At 39.2% G+C, this 27,873-nt stretch overlaps 1 protein-coding gene across 1 annotated transcript in view; it reads right to left on the bottom strand.

The window, feature by feature from the left end:
* The window catches only part of E2F7 (E2F transcription factor 7), a gene marked incomplete at its 3' end in the record, with an annotated part of 44,428 nt that overhangs the window by 5,960 nt on the left and 10,595 nt on the right, over positions 1 to 27,873 (bottom strand). Inside the window, exons 4-10 of the mRNA XM_080705782.1 lie at positions 23,017 to 23,182; positions 18,197 to 18,487; positions 16,811 to 16,969; positions 15,270 to 15,404; positions 4,647 to 4,832; positions 4,112 to 4,184; positions 1,114 to 1,570 (exon numbers count right to left, since the gene is read on the bottom strand). Coding sequence (XP_080561908.1) covers positions 1,114 to 1,570; positions 4,112 to 4,184; positions 4,647 to 4,832; positions 15,270 to 15,404; positions 16,811 to 16,969; positions 18,197 to 18,487; positions 23,017 to 23,182 — 1,467 coding nt within the window. The remainder of the gene's footprint in view (positions 1 to 1,113; positions 1,571 to 4,111; positions 4,185 to 4,646; positions 4,833 to 15,269; positions 15,405 to 16,810; positions 16,970 to 18,196; positions 18,488 to 23,016; positions 23,183 to 27,873) is intronic.

Below are 27,873 nucleotides of genomic sequence, written 5' to 3'. Positions count from 1 at the left end.
AAATAAATAAAATAAAAAGGGCATGTGTGTTAAAGTCTTTTGGGGCCTTCTGAGAACTGTAGGGTGGCTCAAAGCCATCCTAACATAAGACACATGCTTGTCAGTCTTCACGGAGGAGAAAGGTTCTTAATTAATGGAATGATTTCTAAGCACTGTGCCTCCCTCCCCTGTTGCAAACTGCTATAAGGATGATGCTTCTCTTCTGACAGTTTAACTGCTCATTTCTCATTAACCTCTGCATGGCTACTAAACAGGGGATTTTTTTTTTGTTGTTTGTTTGTTTTTGGTGGTACTGGGGTTCCTGGAAGCCCTTCTACCTCCGGGCTACACTCCCAGACCTATTTTATATTTTTGAAACAGGGTCTCTTACGCCAGCGCGGCTGGCTTCGAACCTGCGCAATCCTCCTGTCTCCGCCTCCCAAGCGCGGGGATTACAAGCGTGCGCCACCACGCCCGGCTTGATGTTTTTGTTTTTATCATTTTGTAGCTAGGGAGATGCTGAGCAGTGAAGAGAGCTGGCCCAGCACTGCACTGCCAGCCAGAACCCACAATCCTGACTCTAGAACTCAGCCATGTCCTGGCCTGAGATGATTTACAGCAGTGATCCCAACTAGTTTTAAAAAGTATATAAAAGAAAATTGGAGCCAGGCGTGGCTGAGACCTGGAGGATTGCGGTTCGCGGACAGCCTCAGCTACTTAGTGAAGTCCTCTGCAACTCAGTGAGACCCGGTTTCAAAATAAAGAATAAAAAATAGGGCAGGGGGTGTAGCTCGGAGGTAGAATGCCCCTGGGTTCCATCCCCAGACCCGAAAAATAAATAAATAAATAAATAAATTGGGAAGAAATTTACAAACATAGTGGCAATGAGTTAACAGATGTTTTAATTTTTCTTCTTTATACCTTTTGGCATTTTCTAAAAGGTGTGACTTTTATAAAAAAAAACATTTTTCATCAGTACTATCCTGTGGCAAGATTTTTGGAAGAGCCAGCCCAAAGCTTAACATAAAATATCCTTATATTTCAGACTTTGTTGCTTCTTAGTATCTGTTTGTCTCATTAAGAAGCTCAGGGCTGAGGAAATGCCACCAGACATGGCCACCCACATTCTCTTACCTTGGGCATGACTAGGGATAAGGGACTATCTTCAGATTCCCGGCTTTGTCTTTTAGTAGCGGGCTCATCCTCCTTCTGGGGCTTCCTCCCCTCACACAGGCGCTTCTGAGCTGAGGGTGTCGGGGCCTCCGTGCTTTGGCCGTCCTTCTCTGACACTGGGGACGGTCCCTCCCGCAGGCTCCCACACAGCATGAAGAGTGAGGTGGAAGGCACGTACACCAGGGGCTGGCTGGCAATCAGAGCTGGCTTCATACCATCTGCATCAGAGGCGGGAGCAGCATGGGGGACCCCTACTTGTCCACTCAGACCATTCTGCACGGAGAACGCCTGCAAGTCTGTTTGAGCAACAGAGAACACTTGGGCCAAAGGATTAACACAGTATTCTGAGTCAACAGGGAGAACAGAGTCCAAGCTGCTCGCTGGGGGCACTACTTTCTTACTAGCAAAGGCTTCTGCCCTGTAATAGAAAGACACACAATGAGTATTATTGAGTTCCCATGGTCTACCAGCTCTTGACTGTGCTTAAGAGAGCCCTACAAATCAGGAGTGAGGTGATACTGCTGGGGCTGATCTCAGATGTACTCCCTGGGCACCTGTTAGTTAATTCAGGTAACTGGGTACACTCTGGAAGGATGGTTAAGGATGAAATGGGGGCACCAATAATTGGGGGTTATTGGGTGACAGCTAACACTGGCTCCTCCTGTCTTTCTCACACCTAATAGTTATCCATTACCAAGCACTTCTCCCCTTCCCAGGCACATAGAAACTTTTATGATTAGCATAATACTATAATAATTTTACACTATTATTGCAGTAATAGCTATACTCATTGCCCCCAGTTTAATAGTGAGCAAGACTGAAATTCAGAGGCTGACCAACCTGCCTGAGGTGACTAGCTCTAAAGGGGTGACACTGGGAATCACTGCACATCTGTTTGATGGAAAAGCCCATGTTCTTGGAAACTGTGAGAGACCAGACAGAGACCGGGCCAGATTTTGATCTAGAGAAATACTAGTTCAGTTTGTCTCAAATCCAGCATGAAATAAAGTGAGCAACAAGTCAGGCAATAAGCTTATCTACTTTATAGTTGTTTTCTGTCATTCTTGTCCAATTCTGCTCAGTCTGAGACTACAGAATTACTGCAGAATTTTTAGGCAACATACATTTAAAACTAAGTTTAATACTCTAGATTATAAGTGATTTCTGGGCCTTTTATATGAAAAACCTCTCAATATGCAGCTGCCTATTTATGCTTTTAGTATGTTTTTAGAAACAGATGAAGGAAATCAATTTTAATAAATGGTAAGTAGAGGACAGGCATTTCTTTTAGCCCTTCTGATGGAATAGAGACCCATTTTGCTCCTGGGAACAAAATAGAGTGTACTGGGCTGCAGAGATAAATTCACTTCTCTGACTTCCCTGAGTGAGGAACTGGTATTACTCAGCTCTGTGAAACTCAACAGGCCCACACTGAGGGTACAAACCACCGACTCCAGCCCTCTGCCCTCAACCTCCCCATTTCCACCAGCAATATCACCATCACTAATCCCCCCGGGTGCTCTTTCTGATGTCTTCCTTGGCTTCATCGAGTCTTGCTGACTCACTGTCCTGCACTGAATTCCTTTTCTTTCAAAGTCTCCAGCTGACAGGGCTCAGATCTGCCGCACAGCAGGTGAGGTGAGAACCACCACGGATGTTCTGTGATCTGCTCATCAGGGTCCCTGCTCTACTTCCATCCAATCCCACCTGCTTAAAGCTGCCAGAGAGATCTTCAGGGAACCTGCAATAGTTCTTTACCATCTGTCTGGTGAATCCAAATTCTTCTCCTGGGCTTTCAAAGCTTTTTGCCTTCCTGACCTGTACTCTTGCTCTTATGAATGGAATCTCCTTTACTGTTCTATTTGGACAAGTCATGACAGCCAAACTCATCGGCTTTTGTCCCTCTACTCCCTGACTCTGTTTCTTCCCATAGCTGTCATTAAAAATCTCATTCATTTCATCTTTAGTGTTCCTCCTCCTTTCTCTGGTTATATGATTTCCTTCAAAATCAGATCCCATATTTGAGTTGGATGGCCTGAATGTGAATCCTAGCTCTATCTCTAATTAGTAGTGTGACCTTGAACAAGTCACGTAACCTCTTTGGGTTTCAGTTTCCTGTCTGTGAAATGAGAATAACTGTAGGGGCCTCCAAAGATTGTCATGATCAAGGTTGAGATAGGAGGACTGTGGTTCATGTACTGCTTCATTTACTTAGTAAGGCCCTCCACAACTTAGACCTTGTTTTAAAATAAAGAATAAAAAATTAGGGCTGGGGGTGTAGCTCAAAGGTAGAAGGCCCCTGAGTTGCATCCCCAGTACTGGAAAAAAAAAATATCACAAACAGATGGGTCATTGAACATCAAAACTGCTGAAACAGGACCTGGTAGTTAGTAGACGAAAGTAGTTATGATAATGACAACCAAGTGCTTCACAGGACTCAGTTGTATCATTTATTTCTCAGTGTCATGTTAGTAGTGGCTTTTTCCCCGTTCTTCAGTATATTTGTCTTGAGTGTGTGTGTGTGTGTGTGTGTGTGTGTGTGTGTGTGTGTAACAACTAGGGATTAAAATCAGGGGCATTCTGCCTCTGAGCTACACTCCCAGCCCTACTTTACTTTTTATTTCTGAAACAAGAGTCTCACTAAGTTGTGAAGGGCCTCACTAAATTGTCTCAGGCTCCCAAGTATTAGGATTACAGTTGTGTGCAATCACACCTGGCTTATATTTATTTGCCTTTTCATTTTGCTGTCTACATGCTAACACAGAGGATGAATTTCTCAGACTTTAATGTCCCTGATGCTCTTTTTGCAATGTTGGTACAAATGGAAAATGATCAATTCTTAATTTAAAAAAATGGATGTTTTAAATTTTAACTTTTGATGGGTGACATCTCAAATTTAATCAAAATTAACATGAGGAAATAAAACAGAATGCACTCAGAGTTTTTAAAGAGTACTTACTGTGAATTATCTTCTGTTTTCTGTCTGTAGATAGCTGCCAGACTTCCAATTTCTAAGGAATAACCACCTGATCCTGAAAAGCAAAATGAAGGTTAACAAATGTAGCAAGAGTCTTGTGCATACCAATTATATACAGCAGAATTCATGATTCAGAGCTCAGGGATTAGACTATCTCAAATCTGTTCTGGTTTTGATTCAGAGAGAAATTTCCAGAAGCTACCTGCTGGCGAATTCAGGTCTCATTAAGAATTACTAAGAAAACAAAATAAGTGTTGCTTTGTACATCTGATGGATTTCGGAGATACATCAAACAGGCCAACCATGGCAAACCAATTGATCAAGGCTGGCCAGATCAATTTCAGGCGCGGGACATGTTCACACACTGTGAAGTCGGCATCTCCTTTGCTGCCAATAATTGTCTTATTTCAGGCAAGGGAAAAGTCCTGGTGGGGTCTAGAGAGTAATAGCAATTAAAATGCCAGGGCTGTGGTCACAGGGCAATGATGGATTCTGTGGGGTAAGCCAGGGTAGATACCTTGTTCTTCTCTGTGAGGGCTGCTGGGTTCCGAGCTCACTTTCCTTTGGATTCTCTCAGGAATCTGAACTGTGTTAAAGGAACCGTAACGCGGCAGCCTCTGTTTTGCACAGACTTGAATCTTGCCATATGTTTCTCTTTTCAACTCTGGTAAGACAGATGCAGAAACATCCACTAGTTCTTCATCTAAATAAATGAGAGGATGGGTGGTGGTGTTATCCAGCTGTAATTCAGGATAATTTTAGTCTTTTTAAGAGATGGCTTTGAACCTATAATTGGAATGGAGTTACCTATAAATAAAAAACTAAAACAATCCAAGGAATTTTATGAGCCTTGTCTCAAACCCCAATTTCTTTCCATGTACTCGTTTTCTGTTAAAGTTAGTGGATGACTATAAAGTGAGAATGAATCCATATATAGTCTAAAATTATCTGAACTGCAACAAAAGTAGAGCAAGATGTTCTTTAACACAAATTAGAATGGGCCTGACATTTTAATGCTCTGTTGGGGCAGAGAGTATCAAAGGAAAACCTGACCATGCTCAGCCTGACATGCATATTTTGAGATTCACTTTCAAGATTAATTGAGCGCAGCCTCTTATGCCAAAGCTCTAGGGCAATGAGTAGAAGAGTCTTTATTTTCTATTATACTTTATTATTTCCTTCTTATTCAGCAGGAAGCTCAGTTACTAAGTGACTAAAGGAATAAGGTCAGCAGACTTCATGGCTGAAATGCTGCAGAACAGTGAGGATAATAGAAGGTTGGGCCTTGGAGGCCCGTTTTATGTTTAAAGGCGCCTATTTATTGTGAGGTCAAGACAGAACTTTCCATGTAGACTCAGATAATCAACCCTGCTGTCCAGATGGTCACTTGCACCTTGCTTGTTTGTGCTAATTTCATCTAAGCTCAAAGCATACACAGTTTAATTATAAACTGTGTATGATTGAATACAAAGTCCAGCTAGATTTCATTTTAAAAAATGTACTTTCATATCAATAAAACTTTAAAACTGAAACAAAAATAATCTTTATGGTTTTTAATAATACAGTAAAGGTAAAAAAAATGTTCCTTTTAGAAATTCAGAAATTATAAAACCAAAGAGAAAAAAAAAATAGGTCAAGCCAGTAACTGAAAATCAATCTCTCCCTCTCTCTCCTCTCTCTCTCCTCTCTCTCTCTCTCTCTCTCTCTCTCTCTCTCTCTCTCTCTCTCTCTCTCTCTCTCTCTCTCCTGGACTTCCTAAAAATTAAGACTTTCTGATTTAGAAGACACTGTTAAGAGAATAAAAGGACAGAGCCACAGGTTGAGAAGAAATATTTGAAAATCACCTACCTAATAGAAGACTCATATGTAAAATGTATATAGAACTCTCAATTTAATAAGTGAACAACTCAACAGTAACAACAACAATGCAGCAAAAAGCCTGTGCAGACATGTTACCAAGAATGATATATGGATGGCAAAACAAGGACACGAACAGATGATCAGCATCGTTAGTAATTAGTGGAGTGGCAAATTAACACCAGAATGAGTTATCATTACACACCTTTTAGAATGGGTAAAATTCTAAGTTATTATTTTAAAAAACTGAAGCTATTTCAGTTTTTTCAGTCTAGGCAAGGATATGTTGAATTAAAACTTTTCATAAAATGTAGCTGCTTGAAAAACAGTCTAGAATTTTCTCAAAACTTTAAATATCCCTCTGCATTCAATGCAGCCACTGTACTCCTAAGCATTTACTCAAGGGAAATAAAAGCGTATGACTAGAGAAAGACATGTGCACAAATATTAACAGCGGCTTTATTTCTAGCTCAAAACTGAAAAAAAAAATCTGTCAACAAGTGAATGAAAAGTATGATATCTATCCAATAAAATGCTCTTCAATAATAATAAATATTCATACGCGCTACAACAGAAATAAACCTCAAAATAATTATGGTGAATAAAAAGTCTGATAAAAGGTGCCGGATGTGGTGGCGCATGCTTGTAATCCCAGTATTTGGGAGGCTGAGTCAGGAGGATCGTGGTTTGCGGACAGCCTCAGCTACTCAGTGAGACTGTTTCAAAATAAATAATAATAAAAAATAGGGCTGGGGGTGTAGGTCAGAGGTAGAATGTCCCTGGGTTCTACCCCCAGTACTGGAAAAAAAAAATTCTGATAAAAGGCATACACTATTTGTGATTCTCATTATTCATAGTACTTAAAGTCTATGAAGTCACTACTAACATTGAATTAGTAAATACTGAATGCCAGGTATGGTGGTGCAAGCTTGTAATTCCAGTACTTGAGGGGGTAAGATAGGAGGATTATAGGTTCGTAGCCAGCCTCAGCAATTTATTGAGGCCTTCTGCAACCTAGGTAGACTCCATTTCAAACTAAAAAATAAAATAGGGCTGGGGGTGTAGCTCAGAGGTAGAATACCTTTGCATTTAATCCTAAGAACCCAAAACAGCAAAAAACCTAAAACCAAGCCCCCCGCACCCCCCCAGAAAACCTGAACCACTGATCCTAGGGGACATAGAGGATTAAGTTCCTGCTAGCCTCTGACCATAAGGTTGTTATCAGGTTATTACATAACTGTGTTTATATGTTCATGTTTAAGACACCTTAATTGTTGATTTAATACTGAACTCATGGCCAGTAGCACTGTAATTCATGCCTGAAAAAAGTATTTATAAAACATGTATTTTCTCCCCATAAGGCATATGACAGCTTGCTTTCATGTGAAGACACTAGACAGCAATGCTTGGGAGCCATTTTTATTGCTTTCATCCAATATTTTTACATGTATATCATATATATTTATATTTAGCTCATAAGCTAATTGGACACGTTTATGAGGTACAGTTACTCTCTCTCTCTCATATATATGGAAATAATATAACAATCAGACCAGGATAACTGGTGTATGTATCATTTCAGCTACCATTTCTTTGTGTGAAAAATACCCCAAATCTACCAGCTATCTAGAAACAGTTAATTGTTATTAAACATGCTTATCCTACATTGGTACAGAATGTGAGAAATAAATCCCCTTATCTAACTGCCTCACCATACCTATTAGGCCTCCTTTCATCATTTCCTTCCTACACCCTTCCCAAGCTCGGGTAACCATTATATTCTCATTCTCATTCTCTCTCTCTCTCTCTCTCTCTCTCTCTCTCTCTCTCTCTCTCTCTCTCTCTCTCTCTCTCTCTCTCTCTCTCTCCCCCTCCCTCCCTCCTTCCCTCCCTCCCTCTTTCTCTCTCTCTCTTTTGGTGGTACTGGGGTTCCTGGAAGCCCTTCTACTGCCGGGCTACACTCCCAGACCTATTTTATATTTTTTTAAATTTGGAAACAGGGTCTCTTAAGCCAGCAAGGCTGGCTCCGAACCAGCGCACCTCCTGTCTCCGCCTCCCAAGCACGGAGATTACAAGCGTGAGCCACCATGCCCGGCTGGTAACCATTATTCTATTTTCTACTTTTGAGATCTACTTTTTCTAGCTTCTACATACAAATGAGAAGATGAAGTATTTGCCGTTTTGTGCCTGTTTCACAAAATGTAACAACCTCCACTTCTATTCATGTTGCTGCAAATAACAGAATCCCATTCTTTTATTTTTATGGCTAAATAACAGTTGATTGTGCATATTTACCATATTTTCTTAGCTAGTCATCTGCGGACAGACATCTAGGCTGACTCCGCATCCTGGCTATTGGGAATAGTGCTGCAAGACACAGGAGTGTAGACTCATCTTCAACACACTGATTTCTACCTGTTTGGGTTTTGATCCGGGAGTGAGATTGCTGGAACCCATGGCAGTTCTATTTCCATTTTGAAGAGGCCCCACACTGTTTTCCATAATCGTTATACTAGTTTACAATCTCACCAACAATGTGTAAGAGTTCTCCATTCATCACGTCCTTGCCAGCATTTATTATTTTATCTTTTTGATCATAGGCACTCAAATTGGAGATAACATTTTATTGTGGATGTGATTGGCATTTCCCTGATGATTAGTGATGGTGTGCATCTTTTCATGTACTTGTTGGCTATATGGGATATTCTCCTTTTGAGAAATGTCTATTTAGGTCATTCACACATTTCAGACTTAGTTTCGGATCTCATATTTAAGTCTTTGATCCTTTTTTTAGTGATGGGGGTGTCTTAGTTTTTTTCTATCATTTTTTAGCACCATTTATTGAAGAGACTTTCCTTTCTCCAGTTTATGTTCTTGCTATGCTAGTTGAAAATAAAGTTGGCTATAAATACATGGTTTATTTCTGGGTTTTATTCTGTTCCATTGGTCTGTGTCTCTTTTTATGCCAGTACCATGCTATTCTGAACATTACTGCTCTGTGGTATGATTTGAAATCAAGTATCATAAAACTTCCATCTTTCTTGTTTTTGTTCAGGACTGTTTTGCCTATTTGGTGTCTTCTGTGGTTCCATACAAAACTGTAGGAGAGTTTTTATTTTATTTTGTGTTTTTTGGGTGGAACTGAGGGTAGAACCCAGAGGCTTTCTACCTCCGGGCTATACTCTCAGACCTATTTTATATTTTATTTGGAAACAGGGTCTCACTAAGTTGCTGAGAGCCTCACTAAGTAGCTGAGACTGGCTTTGAATCTGCGTGATCCTCTTGTCTCAGCCTCCCAAGCGTGGGGATTACAAGCATGTGCCACCATACCTGGCGTAGGAGGGTTTTTAAAAATTCCATTTACATAGAGAATGGCATTGACATTTTGATAGGTAATGAACGGAATCACTTTGGGTAATATGAGTATTTTAACAATATTCTTTCAATTCATGAACATGATGTCTTTCCATTTTCGTGTGGGTCCTCTTCAATTTCCTTCATCAGTGTTTCATAGTTTTTATGTATCTTTCACTTCCTTTGTTAAATTTCTAGGTATTTTTTTAAAAAATATTTTATAGATATTATGAATGGGATTGCTTTCTTGATCTCTTTTTCAGCAACTTTGTTATTGGTGCGTAAAATTGACTTTTGTATTTGGTTTTGTATCTTACAACCTAATTTTTTTTTTTTTTTTTTATGTGTGGTACTGGGGATTGAATCCAGGGGTATTCTACCACCGACCTACATCCCAAGCCCCATTTTTTTTATTCTTTATTTTGAAACAGGGTCTCACTAAGTTGCAAAGGGCCTCACTAAGTAGCTGAGGCTGACCATGATCCAGGATCTGCCTTTCTCAGCCTTCCAAGTACAAGGATTACAAGCATGTGCCACCATGCCTGGCAACCTTACTGAATTTATCATTTTAACAGTTTTTCTTTTTTGAAGGAGTGTAAAGTCTTTAGGTTTTTCCATGTAGATAATGATGTTGTCTGCAAACAGTGATAATTTGTTTCTAATTTGATTTTCTATATCTGCACAGTTTAATATTGGTAGGTTGCATTTGTCTAGAAATTTGTGCATTCTTTTTAGGTTTTTTAATTGGTTGGCCTACAGTTATACAGAATAGTCCTTGGTGAACCTTTGTATTTATAGTATTAGTGATACTGTTTCCTTTTTCATTCCTGACTTTATGTATTTGAGTCTTGGCCTATAGTACAGTTTTACTATCAAGCTTCTTTGTTAACTTTTTTTTATGTGGATATGTCCATTGATGAAAGTGGAGTGAAGTTTTTTACTATTACTGTATGACAGTACTTTTAGATCTAATGTTAGCTTTATATAGTTACTCCTGCTCATTTTGGTTTCCATTTGCATGGTATATCATTTTTCATCCCTTTACTTTATGAATATTTTTATCTTTACTGGTGAAGTGAGTCTTTTAATAGGTGCATATATCATTGGGTTTTGCTTGTATCCTTTCAGGTTTTTAACTGATCAACTTGATGTGCTTGTAGTCAGTGTTACCATTGCTAAGTTACCCCCCCCCCCCATTTGTATATTCTTCCTTTCTTTGCTTTTGCTTAACTTTCTGATTTGGTGATATTTTTATTAGTAAGGTTTTATTCTCTTCTCTTGTTCTTTTGCATATCTGTTCTAATGAGCTTTGTATTTTCCTGTGTTTTCATGTGGCAGGTATCATACTTTTATTTCTAGCATAGAACTCCCTTGAGCATTTTTTGCAAAGGTTGGTAGTGTTGAATTTGTTTAGATTTTATGTCTTTAGTTTTAAAGGAAAGTTTTTCTAGGTATATTATTCTTGCTGACTTTTTTTTTCTTTCTTTCAGAATTTTGAGTATATCATCCCAGTCTCTTCTGGCTATTAAGGTTTCTATTGAAAAGTCTGCTTTTAGTCCAGCGGAGAGTTCCTTGAATGTGACTTGACACTATTCTTCCTCTTTTTAGAATTCTCTCTTGGTTGCAGTTTTGAGTTTGACTAGAATACTTCATAGAGGATCTTGTTTTGGCTGATTCTAATTAGGAGTTCTTTGAGCTTCTTTGGAAGTAGATGTTGGTATCTTTCTCAAGATTTTCATCAATTTCTTTACTGAATAGCTTTTCTATACCGCTCCCTTTTCTTCTCTGCTAGTGAACTCATAATGTGAATGTTTGCTTGCAGTTAAGGTATCTTAAAAGTTTCAAAGGCTATATTTTTCTTGTTATTAATATTTTGAAATATTTCAAAAGAAATAACCCAGTCATTTAGCTCAGAAATCTTTCTTCTGCCTGATCTAGTCTGCTGTCAATCCTCTTAACTGATTTTTAAATTTTGTTCATTGAGTTATTTAGCCGCAAGACTTCTGAATGGTTCATATTTATGATCTCTACCTCTGCTAAACTTCTCATTCACATAAAAAACTGAAATTTCACTGAATTATCTGTCTATATTCTCTTATATCTCATTTTTAAAAATCATTTTTTGTCAGGCAATTCATTGGTTTTCTTTTATTTGGAGTCTCTTGGTACTTACTATGTTTCTTTGGAGGCATCATATTACCTTTTTCTTTTTCATGCTTCCTGTGGCCTTTGATTTTTGTGAACCTGGCAGATTAGCTATCAATTTTGTAGTATGGCTTTCCCAGTGAGACTCTCCTGGTGATAGGTTCTATCTTTGACAGATAGACTGTGTTGGCTTTGGTTTCAGGTAGGTGCTTTAATATAGCATTTGTGCAGCTTCTTAGCAAAGAGAATAGGCTCTAGGAGCCAACTTCTCAGGAAAAGCTGCTCAGATGTTTCCTGGGGCTGAAAGGAGGGTAGCTGAGGCTACCCAGCTATTTTCCAGGGGCCCCAATGGGTTGGGGCACTTAGGAAAGACTACTTCCCAGGGTCATGGATGGATAGATAGGGCCATTTAATCCTTACCTATGGTCTTTGGAAACCAAACTGGTCGGGGCAGGCTTCTAAGCTATTTCCAAGGGCTGGGGATGAGGTGAATAGGGATGTTTGGCTGACTGCAGGGCAGCAAAAGCATCAACAGGGCCACCTAACAGTTTTTCAGTGACCTCTGCGGAAATGAGTCCCTCAGGGTGGGGTTATCCACATAACCTCTTAGGGCTGTTAGAGGGCAAGTGGGGCTACTCAGTGGGGCCATTAGGCTGGGCAGTCCTCGTTTCTGGGGGCATCTTCCTGGTAGTCTCACAGGGCACTGGATGAATCCCCTTTAGTTCAGGGTTGATTTGGAGAGACTAGATAGAAAATGCTGCTGTGTGCTTAGTTCCTTTCTTTATAAGGCCATTGTGTATCTCTGTGCTCCACAAAAATTTTACACCTCTTGCCATCACTATATTCTAGTGCTCTGCTTTGAACATTCCAGTAAAATAGCTATTTTTTTTTTCTTTCTCTTTTCCTATTGTTGTACAGCAAAGTACAGCGGGTGCTTCTAGTCAGCTATTTTGCTTATGTTACCCTTGGGATTTACTTTAGGTAGAAAAACCACTAACTAAAAAGGCACAGAAATGTAAAAACATGACACTGAAAAAACTGCAAAGCTAAAACAAGAAATCTTGTCCAGCCACACCTGGGAATGTATGCATCAGGCAGCTCAATTTTCTTGCCATTTTACATTTCTACAAACGACTGTGACAATGCCATGAGTATTAACTGTGGAGTTACAAATAACTTTTTGTGAGTACACATTCACAAATGGACATCAAATATACATAATTCATTTATAAAAAAATTCTAGAAAACATACAAAACTTAGAGTGGTAGAAAGCAGACCAGTGGTTGCCTAAGGATGGGAATGAGGACTAGCGGGGAGGAAATAATAATAATAAAAAAAAGACAACTTTTTTTTGGTACTGGTATCAAACCTAGAGGTATTCTATACCTCCAAGCTACACACTCAGAATTTTGTATTTTGAAACAAGGGCTTGCTAAGTTGCTGAGACTGGCCTTGAACCTGAGCTCCTCCTGTCTCAGTCTCCCAACTACTAGGATTACAGACTGTACCACCACGCCTTACAGGACACTTTTGAGGGTGATCAATATATTCAGTATCTTGACTATGGTGATTATTTAGCATGTGCATAACCTAAGATTTACATATGAAAAAACTTACCAAATTTTAACCCTTTAATGTAATTTACTATATGCCAATGGTATCTAAATCAATAAAGCTGTTAAAAAAAAAACACCTATCTATATATGTGTCATGCTGAAGGAAACAAAGAAGAAATATTTATGAAATGTAACTGTGAGGAACTGCTACTCAAGAGGTGAAGGAGAAGGAATCAAGTCAATGAGAGGTGACTTGGACTTCCAAACTTGGTTTCTGGGTTACTGATGTTATCACAGTAACAGAGCTGGGGAACACAGAGGGCCAGGTTTCTAAAGGATAGAGATAATAGGTTCAATTTGAGATTCTTGGCCTGGCCCTGAACTGTCTTTCCCACATCAGATTGCAGATATTGCAGATGCTGGCCGGGGGTTATGCACAAGAGCAGGGCCTCTCCAAGCCAGTTCCCTGACCAGCAATCTCATTTTCTTGAGCCATCATCACCTTTTAGTCTCCTCTCTCTTTCAATCTTCATATCCAAAGACTCTTGTCACTTCTGCCTATTACATCTAATACAATTTTCTTGGCTTAACTCTTGAGGCCTTCCAAACATAGTCCCAGTATTTTTTCTCATTTATTCCCTGTCTATGCTTTCCACTTAAATCAAGGTAGCTCATTTCTCCAGCTTAGAACAGATGTGTCCTTATATGCTATTTCTTCACCCCTCCGAACCCCAACAGACGATCAGAACTTAATGGGTATTCTCTGCATTTTCATAGAGCCAGTGCCACCCTATCTAGCACTTAATTGCTCTCAAACGTCCAAATATATGTTAGTTATTCACCTTCAATAAAAGCTCATAGCCAACCAAAGCAAGTAAGGTCCTGTTCTTGGTACTGTGAAGTGATGAAAGATGAATAATGATGTCTGGCCCCAAACGTGTAAGGCAAGGGCAGTGTCATGGTTATCAACTCCATCCAGTAAAAGAACCTAATATTAAATTGCAATTGCTTGCCTGGAAAATATCATGGAAGAGCCGATTATCTGAGCCAGATTGTGAAGGCTGAGATATACATCATACCACAGTGGTCCCTAAGAGTATATTACCTAGTGACTCTGTAGTAGTCTTAGTTTGTCGAAGTACACTGTGAGATGTTTGCATGGAGATGAAATTGCTGAATGACACATTTCTCTGAATGTATGCCTATCATTAAGGGATGCATGACTGCATTTTTAATGTTGAAGAGGACATCTTCATAGGTGAAAATAATAGAAGCCAAGGGTAGAGAAGCAAAAAAATGGCAAGGTCATATATTCTATGAAAATATAATACAGAAAATGCATCACACACATCTTACATCTCTCATGACATGTAGCATAGTAATCGGCACACAGTCCACACTCAGTACACACTCCCTGGGTTGAATTAGTGATACTTAATTTTAAGTGGTTTCATCTAGATCCAAAGCGAATTATGTGTTTCAAGTGAGGTAGAGAGCTGTATCTTTTATAAGCCTGAGCTAAGTGGCATGGATTTATACTGCTAATACCAAAACTGAAAGGATAATTTAAAAACAACTTTAATGGCTTTTTCCCAGGCAGCACAGCTATATGTAAAGTACCTGGTGCTCAAATATTACTTGCGATTTAAGCAGAAGATAATACCCTCTTTCACTCCAGTTTAGTAAAATTATGACAGCTGTAACTTTTTAAATGAATCACAAAAAAGGTGTTTCATTATATCCATGCTATTTTTAGAACCAATCTTACTACCTATCAGTTTTGTGATAGTACGTAATGTAATTTTTATGTTATTTGGGATTTCAGTGGAAAACAAAATTTTATTCTGCTAATGTAGAAACCAACTGGAATTTAGAAAGTGTCATTTTTAATTCTGTCTCAAACTTCCATGAAAGAGGAAGAAAGAGGAAGAGCAAAGTAAAAAGTTACAAAGAGCTATAATTGAATGGTTACAGGAACTCTCATGGTTATAGGAATTCTCATGAGAATAAGCTTCTCATATTTTCCTTCCTACTGTGTATGAGCCAACCAGCACATACTATTTTTAGGCTAACGATAGTTTCAAGGGTGAAGTCATTAGCCTAATTTTGTATGCAACATGGGCTATAGAAAAGGAAGATCAGTCTCACCGTATAGTGGAAGCATGACTTAGAAAAAGACTCAGGGATTGCAATAAAACAGGTCCCAGGCAAAATCATGCCTCCTTACCACTGGCGCCGAAGTCCACAGGCCCGATCCACTTGAAGGCTGGCTTCCGGCCCCGTTCTTCCGTCACATGCACTTTCTTTATCAGAGCCAAGCTGGTCAGAACATTGGCTATGTCATAGAGGCGCCGTACCTTTGCTTAAAGATATAAAAAACGCAACAATTACGGTCATGCCATCTGCGACACCATTACATTTTCATTTATGTGACAGGTCATGTTTTCTCAGACACCACATAAACCTCAAGAGGAGAGCTGTGGGGTGGGATGAGACCAATGACTGTCATAAAATCACCTGAGATTTATGGATCTGCTGTATCTGAAGACACATATTAAAGGAAGGTCACTGTGTCCTTCCATTCTCACAACTTCACACCTCTTACAAGAGGGCATCTGGTGATAGGCAGGGAGCGTGTGATTACAAAAACACCAAGGGAGGAAATGATTAAAGGCTTAATAACTGTAGTTCTGATATGTGGCACATCAAACACTTGCTCTGAGTTTCTCCCAGCAGGAGATGGTGGCACCTGCTTCACAGGCAGCTGGCCTGTGAAAATGACAGGGATTCCCCGGGCTTCCTGCAAGGCCACATCCCAGGGCGCACAAGTGCCCAGGACTCAAGGTCATGAGGTACAACTGTGCTGAAGACAGCAGCTCCTCACCTGAAATTCTGGCCACCTAGCAGCGGGATGGGCATTCTCTTAACCTTAAGAGGGTTTAGGGAAAAAAAACCTCTGAAAAATGTGTGTAACTACATAAAATCTCAGAAAGGGTGGAAACACATTAAATAGGCAGGGCAATAACCACAAAATATTTTCTTTTAAAGAAACTGACAGGTAGGAAAGCCACTTGATGTCAGGGCTTAGATCAAGGAAAGGAGTTTGGATAATTGTCCAGAAACATCAGGCTTTCACCTCCTTCCTTCTGGAGCTGGGTTTTAAGTAGCCATTTTGCCCACAAGGTGGTACTGTTCCAGCTGAAAACAAAGCTAGACAATGAGCTCATGGCTTCCCAGGCCTTAAAAAGAACTTCCCAGGGCCTCGGCTCAGGATCTGAGCTCTACTGTGAAGGAGCATGTACTGGGCGTGGGTGTGACACGTAGAAACATCTCCCACTGAGGTGGCCATGTCCCACCACCCGACCCTGGCCATTCCTCTGGCTCTTACCTGTAGACAATTTTCATCTCCACCCTTCTGAGAGTAGGCAAGGGGGTGGGGAAGAAAAGGGGAAAGAAAACTCAGAAATTCTATCTCTAAAGAGAAATGCAAAGTAATCCATACCCTCCCTGCTGAACTCAGGATGGCCTTCTGCTTCTTACTGCCCACTGTAGCCACTGAGGAAAAGGCTGCTGATAGAAATTTAATGGGAATTCTACTATGTGACTAGCTTATCTCTTATAGCACTAAGAACATTTATGAGCGAGGAAGGAGTACGTTTTCCCCCCAAAAAACAATATATATGTTTTTAATCTCAGAGGCAGAAAATACCAACTTATGAAATCCCACCATTTGGGTGCTGATAAATGGATGTAGGCAAAGATTCTTACTTTTAAATTTACTATGGTCTGGGGTGTCTTGGCTTTCTTCTATCAGTATCTTGGCAGCTACATCCAGAGTGACAATCTTGGTTTTGGAGACAAGAAACAGCATGACAAATTTCTGGCTCATAATTCTCAGTGACTTATCTTTTCTACTGTTCACAGATGCTACAAAGGAAAGGAAACAATAGCATCAAAATAGGGGATTTATCACAAGAATGTGTTTACAGTTTGCTAGAATTCTCCAACTCCGCCAGCATATGAAATCCTTCAATCTCATTCTTCTAATAGGCAGCCTGCTGGCCACACGTTACAAAACTCAGCTCATAAGGAATAAGAAAGATTTTCTTGTGGCTCATAAAATTACTCGGCAGCAGACATAGGATTTTTTATGTGTATTTCAAACCACTTTTACTATTCTATACTTATATGTCATATAACAGGATCCACAAGGTAGTTTTCCTAAAGCAACTTTTTGAAAGATTGAAGGATGAAGGCAGAGGGTAAGGATTAGAAATCGTTTTCAGAATGTCAAGCTTCCTTTCAAAAGCAGGAACTCCATTTTTATTTCTCTGTGCTTACCATACCTAACATATACCCTAAACAAAGTAGGTTCCCACCAATACCAGGACTTTTCAGAAACACGGGAATAAATAAGCACTACACAATAGGGCATTGATTAGATCTGTGTTCCTGTGGATGGCAGGTAAACCGTCCCTGATAGATGGTTGTCTTCCCTGGTTATTACAATAGGTACTGCCTCAAGGGTGGAACAAAAAGGCAAAAGGCTGTAAATCTAATGAAAATCAGGCCCACCCTTCTTTGCACTCCCAATATTTGCAATTAAAATGTGAGTGATACTTGCACTTTATCATCTTAGCAAAAAAAGGGTGAGAATGATGAAGACCAATGGCTAACAGGAAGAAAAATACAGGGTGGGGAGAAAGAACAATGCAGATAAAAACTGAACATTTTCTGCACTGAATGAGAGCAGTTATTCTCTTTCCCATTGATATTTTGTGTTAATGGGACTCTTTTCTAAGTAACCTTCTACAAAGAATAATTAAAATTCTTTGAGAAGATAACTTTTTCAAAGTTAAATCTCATAAGATGAAAACAGCATGCGGCCGCCAATCTATAACGGCAGCACCATTAGCGACCTCCAGCCCAGACACACCAAACACCAAGTGAACTGCCACTGGACAGTTTTAAGTGAGGTTGAGTGGGCAGCCCAGTTGGGAAGCCATCTGCCTCCCTTTTTTTTTTGAAGTGGTCAGAATAAGAGGACATCTCCCTCCGGCTTGTCAATCTGGCATGTCTCCTCTAATAGTGAATCTTTTCAGAAAAGACCATCCAAACTCTCTGCCATTATTCATGAGGTTACAATGGACTCACAAGAGGGATAGTCGGGTTCAGAGAAATCCAATAGTTGTTGATCTTGGGAGTCAAGATAGCCATCTTTTCTATGTTCTCCGAATTTATAATCTATCAGGTCCAGCTCCTTCTGTTGGAGGTAGGCCATCTGCTCTTCATATTTCTGCTCCTCTCCTAGTCTCTGGAGTGTCCTCAGGGTTTTTGGCAGGCTGTGCCGTCCATGCCAGCCATACTGATTCTTGGCCACCCGGCTGACAAGATGCAGCGACTCCAGCACATTTACAATGTCATATATGCGCCTCCTTTCTACACCTGTTTGAAAAACAAGCCAACAGATATCATGAAGATGAACATTTTCTTTTTTTTTTTGGTGGTACTGGGGTTCCTGGAAGCCCTTCTACCTCCGGGCTACACTCCCAGACCTATTTCTTTGATTTTTTTTTTTTTTTTTTAATTTGGAAACAGGGTCTCTTAAGCCAGCGCAGTTGGCTTCAAACCTGCACGATCCTCCTGTTTCCACCTCCCAAGTGCAGGGATTACAAGCGTGCGCCACCACGCCCAGTGCCAGATGAACAGTTTTGAGTATAAATTCCTTGAGGGTCTGGACTACGTTTGTGAAATTACTTTGTATGAGGCCCAGTGTAACATAACAACTGTCAATGGTCAATAAATTCGACCTGTTAAGGATACAAGCAACAGAAATTATTTTTCTTCTTGGGAACAACCCTCAAACAGATCTAGGATAAAATACTCTCCTCAAGATGGTAATAGTTCCATCTTTATGACATTAACAGTATAGCATCTGTTCTTCAGATCTATTAGACAAACCACTTCATAACCCTTTCAGTATGTTAAAACTGGTGGTATTAGCAATATGCTTAACAGTATGTCTACTGGACCTTTAAATGGATGATTGATTGTGACATCCTCCTAATTATACAGACTATATACTGTGTCTAATAACTAAGACCTCACTATTGTATAATACTATCATTTCTTAGTGTATGGATGTTAAAATAGAAATTACCTTAATAACTCTCTTAATGGCCCAGTAAAGGAATGGGTGGTAAATATCATTTTCTATTTTCACCTAGAAACTCAAGACTGAAAGGTCTGGGCACCCTTCTCAGTTGCGGGAGGAAGCTATGGTTTGGACGAACATGTGCTTCCTCTTTTTGTTGTCACAGCTAGACAGCTCTCCCTGGGTTCTTATCTGCCATATCCTGCCAAACAGCCCAGTAGTGAAACACAAAGACTAGTACAGGATAACCAGAAAATTCATCAGTTTCCTTCCTCCCCACTTTCCCAACATTCCCCAAATAACTAGGATATCACCAAAAATAATTATGGTAGCTGAATGTGGAGGGCTCTGAGGTTAGACTGCCTGGATTTGAATCCTCAGATCTATCCCTTACTAATTGGGTGATCCTGAAAAGTTATTTAACTTTTCTCTTCCTTAGCACTTATCTCATTAAATGATAAGGACTAAATGTCGCTATAAATGTAAAGGGTCCCCAATAGGTGTTAATTTTATTTAAATATTTTACATGGCATTGGCAATAGCTAAAATCCCTGCTATTCTAAGAGGTCACGGTGGAAGCCAATTTAAAAAAATCTCACGTCTGTGACTCATCCTGTGTGCCACAGGCCCTCAGGCCTGCTGTTCCTTTTAGCTCTCATCCAAGTATTCATAACAAGAGCCCCCATGCTCCTCACAGAGAACCAGCCTACCTACAAAGATGCCCTTTCTGTTTGCATTTGCATTTTGTTACATAATCAGGGCTGACTCAGTGAATGATGAAAATGATGCCATTTTCAATTTAGCATTTGGTCCTCTAAAGAGTTAAAACCGAGAAAGACACCAAATTGCAAGGAAAATTCTGGAGTTGAGGATGTTCTGTCACAAAAAGGCATTTCACAGTGGGCCGAACACTGTGGCTCATGACCCCGAAGGGCTCATGTCCCCCACTCCAAGCTTCACCTTCGGCCAGATGCCTGCTGGAAGGGCTGGCAGGAGTAGCTAGCAGCCCCTTGTCTGGAACTGCCTGGTTCTTCATCCTAGGCTGTTTCACATATTAACACATCTTGTTTAGAGTGTAACATTCAATAAGCCTTCTCATTAAGAAATGTCATGTGAATGCAACTGAGACACCTCAGGGCCAACCTTATGACTGGCTGTTTTGTTACTTTGTATTTGATAAGGAGCTGTTGAGTCTCCACCTAGTGGCTAGACATCCTAAGAAAGGAAAAGAAGATTGACTACTTGGAGGGTTCAGATATTTACTAAGCACCAAAGACACTCACTGACTGGTTTTGGTGAAAACCAATCTGGCAGTTGCTGGCCTGCTTCATCACTCACTTTCAATCTTGCCTGAGTTTAACTGTCTAGGGGCTGGTGCACTAGAAAGTTCCGTTTCATAGGTCTCCAGACCTATAACTTACTCTAGGGGCTTGCTCTGGCAGAAAGCCCCTGGCATTCAGCCTTTTTTTTTTTTTTTTTTTTTGATTGAGGCAGTCCTATTACCTCTAGTCATGACATTAGCTGTACAGTCAAGGATTTATCAACTGTGTCCTTTAGTATGTTCTCTATGGAACGTAATGAGAACAACTCTCCAGCCTAGTAAAACAGTTTCATAGGCTGTGCCATTTTCTATTTTCTAAAGTTATTCTCAGTTTTTAAAATTCTTACCCATACTATCAGTGTCACATCTACATGGCATAGCATGTGGGAAAAAGTGCAGTTTGAATACTTTGCTTTATTCTGGGTTCAATTATGCTTTTGTGGCTTGAAACCTAGGCTGTAGCAGGGAGTTTGGACTCACCTCTGGGAGATGGTTACCAATGAAACAGTCTCTAAGGAAGGGGCCTTATTTTCCAATCTCACACCAAAAGAGATGGCATGCTTACTTGAAAGGTTTGGTTGATCATCAAGATTAGGAAGCTGTTGTTAAAATCTCTGGAGTTCTGCTCCGGGTAGCTTTTTATTTTTTTTTTCTCCACAATTATCTTTATTAGTAATTCTTGGATAGAATACTATCATCTCCTCAAGAAAAATAGACAGGAGTTTCAGGTTCTGTGTATCATGATAGGTTTCCTTGGGATTGGGTTTTATGCTAAACAAACTCAGTGTGAAGCTGTCTTTACTTAATATTCATTCCTGTATTTAGTTAATACAATCAATAAAAAACTGGAAGGTATAAGCTAGAATGCCGGGTAGCTTTTTATAACATGGAGCTCTATGGAATGATGTGCATCCTGATGAGAGTATAAGAGTTCACTCTTTGGTCCTCCCTGGGACCTGGAAAATATTCCGCTGCATCTAATCTTTTATCTTCTGAAGTCCCTTCAGTGTAAGACCCTTGAATGGATGTTGGCTACATGGAAGTAGGCTTCATAAACCCCAGTGGAAAGGACACTGGACAAGGCTGTCATCCACACACATTTTCCCTAAGACTAGTTTCCAGGACCCTCCACTTCAAATGGCTCTTCACTGTGCCTCTGTCCCACTGGCTTGTTCTTCCTAGCCACCTCTCATCTGTCAGAATCTAGAAAATGGTATTATACTTCTGGGTTCCAAAATGGCTAACCCCAGCACTCTATTTCTTCCTTGTTACAGAGGATGACAAAATAGTTGGGGGGTTGAGAGAAGGCAACAATCTAGTAAGAACTAGTAGAAATTTTCCCATGTAATTATTAAGAGCTACCCATGCTGGGTACTAAGTTAGGCTTGTTACTCCTATTATCCCCAACTTTGCTTTGTCTCTGCAAGGCAGGTGTTGTGGTCCCTATGTTAAAAATGAGGAAAGGTGAATTAACTTTTTAAAGGTCTTATAGCCTGTAAGTTTGAGAACTGGGCTTCAAATCTAGCGTGATCTGACTCAAAGTTCAGTCCATGATCTTCCCATCAGAACCCCCTGCCTCATTATCTTAGTTTCCAATAACCAAAATTGTAGCTATCAGCTTGAATAATTCAGATGGACAGTCATTTACTGGGGGATCTGGGCTATAAAGGAATAGAACTAAGGCACAAATAAAAAACATTTATCATTAACTTATTTATCTGATTTGTTCAAACTTTTTTCTATGTATGCAAAACCTTATTTTTTAAAGGGACACCTTGATACCTTCAAATCACTGACTTCTGGTTAAAAATGATTGTCAACAAAATAATCATCCTGAAGTCAGCTACAATCTATGTCCACTAGGGGTCTCTATGCTGAAGCAGCTGTATACATATTTACTGCCTGTACACATCAATTATATCTGCTCATGCCACGTGTAAGCGTGTATTCTTCTTTGTTGTGAGGTAAGCTGTTTGAGTTATGTCCAGCTGTGCTTTTTCTAGTTTGACAGGCTTGGTGTGAATATTATGTTATCGGGCTTCACACATAATGCTCCTGAGCTCTCAAATCTTACTGTATAAAGAAAATGACACCGGTTCTGTCTGTACTTTCAAAAGCATTATTAAAAATACAAAGCAGAATATTTCTAAATATTTTGAGTCTGTCTGAAGATGAAAACCAAATGCAGGATATTAATTTGTAACCTAAGTTCCAAAAAATATTTCCTCTAATAAAAAATATATTTTAAGGTTAAAAAAAAGCTTAAACAAAATACTCTGAATTTTGGTGTACCCTCAGATCTAGAAGGGTTCCTGGAATTCTGTGCATAATGAAGAGTAACTTGATGAAGGAAGCTCTGCTGCTCCTCTGTCTTGACCCTATTGGAGGGCTCACTCTTTAATAAAGAAGTGAGGGCTACTTGAAACCTCGGCCTGCCCCAGGAAACCAGTTTCCTATTATAACAGGAGAAAGGCCCCCAAGCAATCTGGTGATACATACCAAGACTGACAGCAACTTCATCTAGGGAGATGGTAGTTTTCTCAGTTGACAAGGGATAACTTGGATATCGAGCTAGAAACTTCTGACATAGCAGTCCTAAACTTTTCTGTTTTCTGCTTGGCCTTTGCTTTTCAAATTCGTCCACAGCGCTGTCCCCAACATCAAGCTGCAGAGAGGGCAGACAGAAGGGAGTGGGGAGATGTCATGGTTAATATCCTAATGGAGAAATTGCAATGGCTGATATTGGCAAGTTGGGGGTGTGCATACCCCAATCCACAACATCTGAGGTTTTAGTTATTATAATTTTCCTAATGGTTTAGCTATTGCTTTCTCTGGACTGAAGTTTTTCTTCTTTGCAACATGAGGTTGAGTCTATTGGGTAACAGTTTTAAAAACAGTGTAATAATGCAAAGGTTGGTACACCACTGCTACAGGTGTGCTTTTCAGGAGCTTGTTAGAGGTAGATGTAGAAACTCAGGACTTATCCTAGAACTGCTGCCTCAATGTTTGTCTTTTCATAAAATTCTGGATGATTCATACTGACATGAAAGTTTGAGATGTACTGATCTCTGCTGTGTGCAACAGCTGCTATCAATATTTTACAGTTGACCAAAGTTGATGAAAGTGCATAAGGGTTGTTAAGTGGTATTATTTCTTAATCTGTTTTATTGTACATATACTTATTAACTCATTTGAAAAGGGTTGCCTCCAAGCCCCAAGGATTTCAATGAACAGCTTCAAGGAGAAAAATGATGTAATTATATCAACAGATTCAGAAAAGCACTTGCTAAACTTAGTACTCATTTTCAAAAATGCCCTCAGAAAACTAAAAAAAGGAGTAAACTGAAGAGTTTTTATGACAACCCAAAACCAAACACCTCTTTTAATGAAAAACCTTGAAAGCATTCCCTTAAAATCAAAAGAATGGTAAGATGATAAGGATGGCCATTATCATCTGCATTATGTTAGCTATCCTTGCCAGCACATTGAGGCAGAGGAACTGGAAAGAAATAAGCAAAATTTCCATTCTGCTGAAGATATGTTTACTTAAAAGAATCTCAGATAAATTACCAAAAATAACAGGATTTAGAAAGGGAATTAAATACAAGGCAATGTATTTTTAAAATGAATTCTATTGCTACACAACAGCAATAAAAAAAAGTGAACCAAAAAGACATCATCAACAGCAATAAAAATGGTAAGGTTTTTGTTATTGTTGTTTTTATTTAGTGGTATGAAGGATCGAACCCAGGGACTAAGTGCTAATCACTAAGTGTATACTCACACTTTTTTTTTTTTTTTTGGAGACAAGGTCTCACTAAGTTGCCTTGGCTGGCCTCAAACTTAAGATACTCCTGCACCAGGCTCCAGAGTAACCGGGATTACGTGCATGCACCAGGGCGTATGGTAAAACTGAAAGTTTTCAGAACTAAATCCAGCAAAATCTATTTGCATAAAATACTAAAAGTTAATCTGAGAGAATGCATAATACCTGGAGAAATATACTATCTTCATGGATAGGAAAACTCAGTACTAGACAAAGGTTAATGCTTTACAAATTAAAATAGACTCAGTGTGTAATTCCAATGAAACCCAATCTAAAATACATGTGGAAGAACAAAGAGCCAAGAATACCTGTATTCTATACTTGAAAATAAAGAATAAGCCAAGGGCCTGCTTTACATGTTATCACTGCTTATTAAGCTATGGTATGCCAGGTGTGGTGGCGCATGCTTGTAATCCCCACGCTTGGGAGGCAGAGACAGGAGGATGGCACAGATTCGAAGCCAGCTGCACTGGCTTAAGAGACCCTGTTTCCACATAAAAAAGTATAAAATAGGTCTGGGAGTGTAGTCTGGAGGTAGAAAGGCTTCCAGGAACCCCAGTACCACCAAAAAAAAAAAAAAAAAAAAAAAAAAAAAAAAAAAAAGTCAATGAAACAGAAAATTCCAGAAACAGACACACATATAAATGAAACTTTGACATATGACAGAGGAACCACTGCCAATTGGGGGAAGAGGAAAAACTCTCACATGGTGTAGAGACAAATAATTATACATACAGAAACAAAGAGTTATATTCTTGACTCACATCACATGTAAGAGCAATCCAAATGGATTAAGTATTTAAATGTGGAAAACAAATACCAAATTAAGAAAACAGAAGAGAATATTTTTCTAACTTTTGAGATAGAGAAGTATTTCTTTAAACAAGCACCACTCTTAGAAGAAAGGATTTATACACTGGACTATGTTAAACTTAAGAGAAAAAAACTTTTTTTGGTCCTGGGGATTGAACCTGGGGGAATTCTACCTTTGAGCTAGTGTCCTCAGCTCTATTTATTTTTTTTGAAACAAGGTTTTCCTAATTTGTTGAGGCTGTCCTCAAACCCGTGATCCTCCTGAATCTCTGAAGTACTGGGATTTTAGGTGTGTGCCATCACACCCAGCAATTTAAGAATGTTGTCAGGGAACAACAGAAAGGAAAAACAAAAACAAAAAAAAACAAACAAAACCCAAATCAATTACCAAACTCAAGGAATATAAAAGTAACACATATAATTGATAATGGTTGCCAAGGATATATAATCAACTCCTATAAGTAAATATGAACAAGAACACAAACTGGCATTGCAACTGAAGATGAAAAAACATGGTGGCCAGTTGTCATGGAAAAAAGCTTAACTTCACAAATAATCAAGGAAAAGCAAATGAATACCAGAGTAAGATACAAACTGCATACCCCTAGACTGGCAGATATTAACACATGTCCAATGTGGATCAATAAATGCTTACACATTAGTACTAAAAGCAAATATTTCTTTAGAAAGCGATTTGGCATTACCTTGTGAACATTTTCATATACAATGACTTAGCAATTCCTCTACTATGTATATATCCCAGAATAGCAGGTCTCAAACGTTTGGCTCACAGAATACCTTTGTATTACTTTATCTTTTTATTTCTTCTTCTTTTTTTTTTTTGGTGGTACTAGGAATGATACCCAGGAACATTCTACTTCCAAGATACATGTTCAGCCCTATTTTATTCCTTATTTTGAAACAGGGCCTCACTTATTTGTAGATGGCCTCACTAAGTTGCTGAGGCTGGCCATGAACCTGAGATCCTCCCGTCTCAGTCTCCCAAGATTAGGATTACAAGTGTGTGCCACCATGCCTAGCTGAATCCCATTATATTTCTACAACTTACTGAGGCCCCTGAAGAGCTTTTTATGTGGGTTTTACCCATTGATAATTATTTTAGAAATTAAAACTGAGACAGCCTATTTAGTAAGAAAAGATCAATGTTTTACATTTTTTTTTTCAAATCTCTCTAATGCCTGGCTTCATAGAAAAGAACCAGATTCTCACGCTTGCTTTTGCATACAATCTTTTGCACTGTCCATATCATAGTTACTAAAAGATTTCAGTGCACACAAAAGAGAATGACAATAGTTCTAGTTCAGACTGCAAGTATCTTAGTATTATGAAAGTAGTTTTGGGCTCCTTGACCCCCTGAGACATTCTTTGGGAATACTGAGGTACCAGATCAGTTTGAGGATCACTGCCCTAGGGAAACACTTGTATTTGTACGCTAGGAGATATGAACAAGCAGATCACAGCAGCATAGGCTGAATTAGCCCCAAACTGCAAACAATCCAAGTAGCTATAAACAGGGGTGGATAAGTAAATTGTGGAATATTTATGTAATGAAATGCTACATAGCAATAAAAACAAGAGAATTACAACCGGCCATGGTGAGATAAAATCGCAGATTTGAGACCAGACTTAGCAACTCAGTGAGATCTTGTTTCAAAAAAAAAAAAAAAAAAAACAAGAAGGGCCAGGAGTGGGGATAGCTCAAAGGTTGAAAGTCCCTGATTTTAATCCCCAGTACCACCCCCAAAAAAACCCTAAATAAAAAAATTTCAAAACATGAACAAATCTTAAGATGTATGTTGATTGAAAAAAAGCAAGTCCCAGAAGATTATATTATGTATACTTTCAATTTTACAAAGCCTAAAACCCAAACAAAACAACCTAAGTATTATACTAGAGAGGAACATCCACACCAGTGATACAGTGATTTAAAAATGGCTAAGAGCTGGGCATGGTGGGGCACACTTGTAATCCTTGTTATTGGGAGGCTGAGACAAGAGGATTGCAGGTTTGTGGCCAGCCTCAGCAACTTAGTGAGGTCTTCTGTAACTAGGTGAGACTCTTTCAAAATAAAGAGCAAAATAGGGCTGGGGTATATAGCTCAGAGGTAGAATGCCCGTGTTCAATTCCTAGTAACTAACACACACACACACACACACACACACACACACACACACACACGTGCGCGCGCGCGCGCGATAAATGTAAATTCATAAGAATGGCTATTTAGATGTAGATTAATACTCCTGTGCTGGGTTTGAGCCTATGGGGGAGTGGGTTCATGAGTGTTAAAGATACTGCATTCACAAGTGTACTTTATATGATCAAATAGTCTATCAGAATATAATGAATAACCAGTTAGAATTAAAAGTATGTTAAGGCCACTCAAGTTTTAGGCACTTATTTCCTGACAACAGTAAACATTTCAAGTAAATGATCAATTAAAATTTCCTTAAACAGCTTGGGTAGAACCAAAAATTTACTTGTTTTGAAAGTGTGTTAAGCAACTAGTTCTAACAAAGATATTAATGATATTACAGTCTCAAAGAGGTTATTAACAATTCCCTTTGGGTGATTTTCACTTTTATAAATTTTGCCAGGAATTTGTTAAGAAACAACTGATATTTAAATTCCTTTGAAAGCAAAAGGCAGTTTTATTTAATTTATATGATCCCAATAAAATCAGGGCAGAACCACAA

This window comes from Muscardinus avellanarius (genome assembly GCF_963383645.1).
Source record: "Muscardinus avellanarius genome assembly, chromosome: 11".
In the NCBI taxonomy this organism is placed as follows: domain Eukaryota; kingdom Metazoa; phylum Chordata; class Mammalia; order Rodentia; family Gliridae; genus Muscardinus; species Muscardinus avellanarius.
This window is presented reverse-complemented; position numbering and strand designations above follow the sequence as displayed.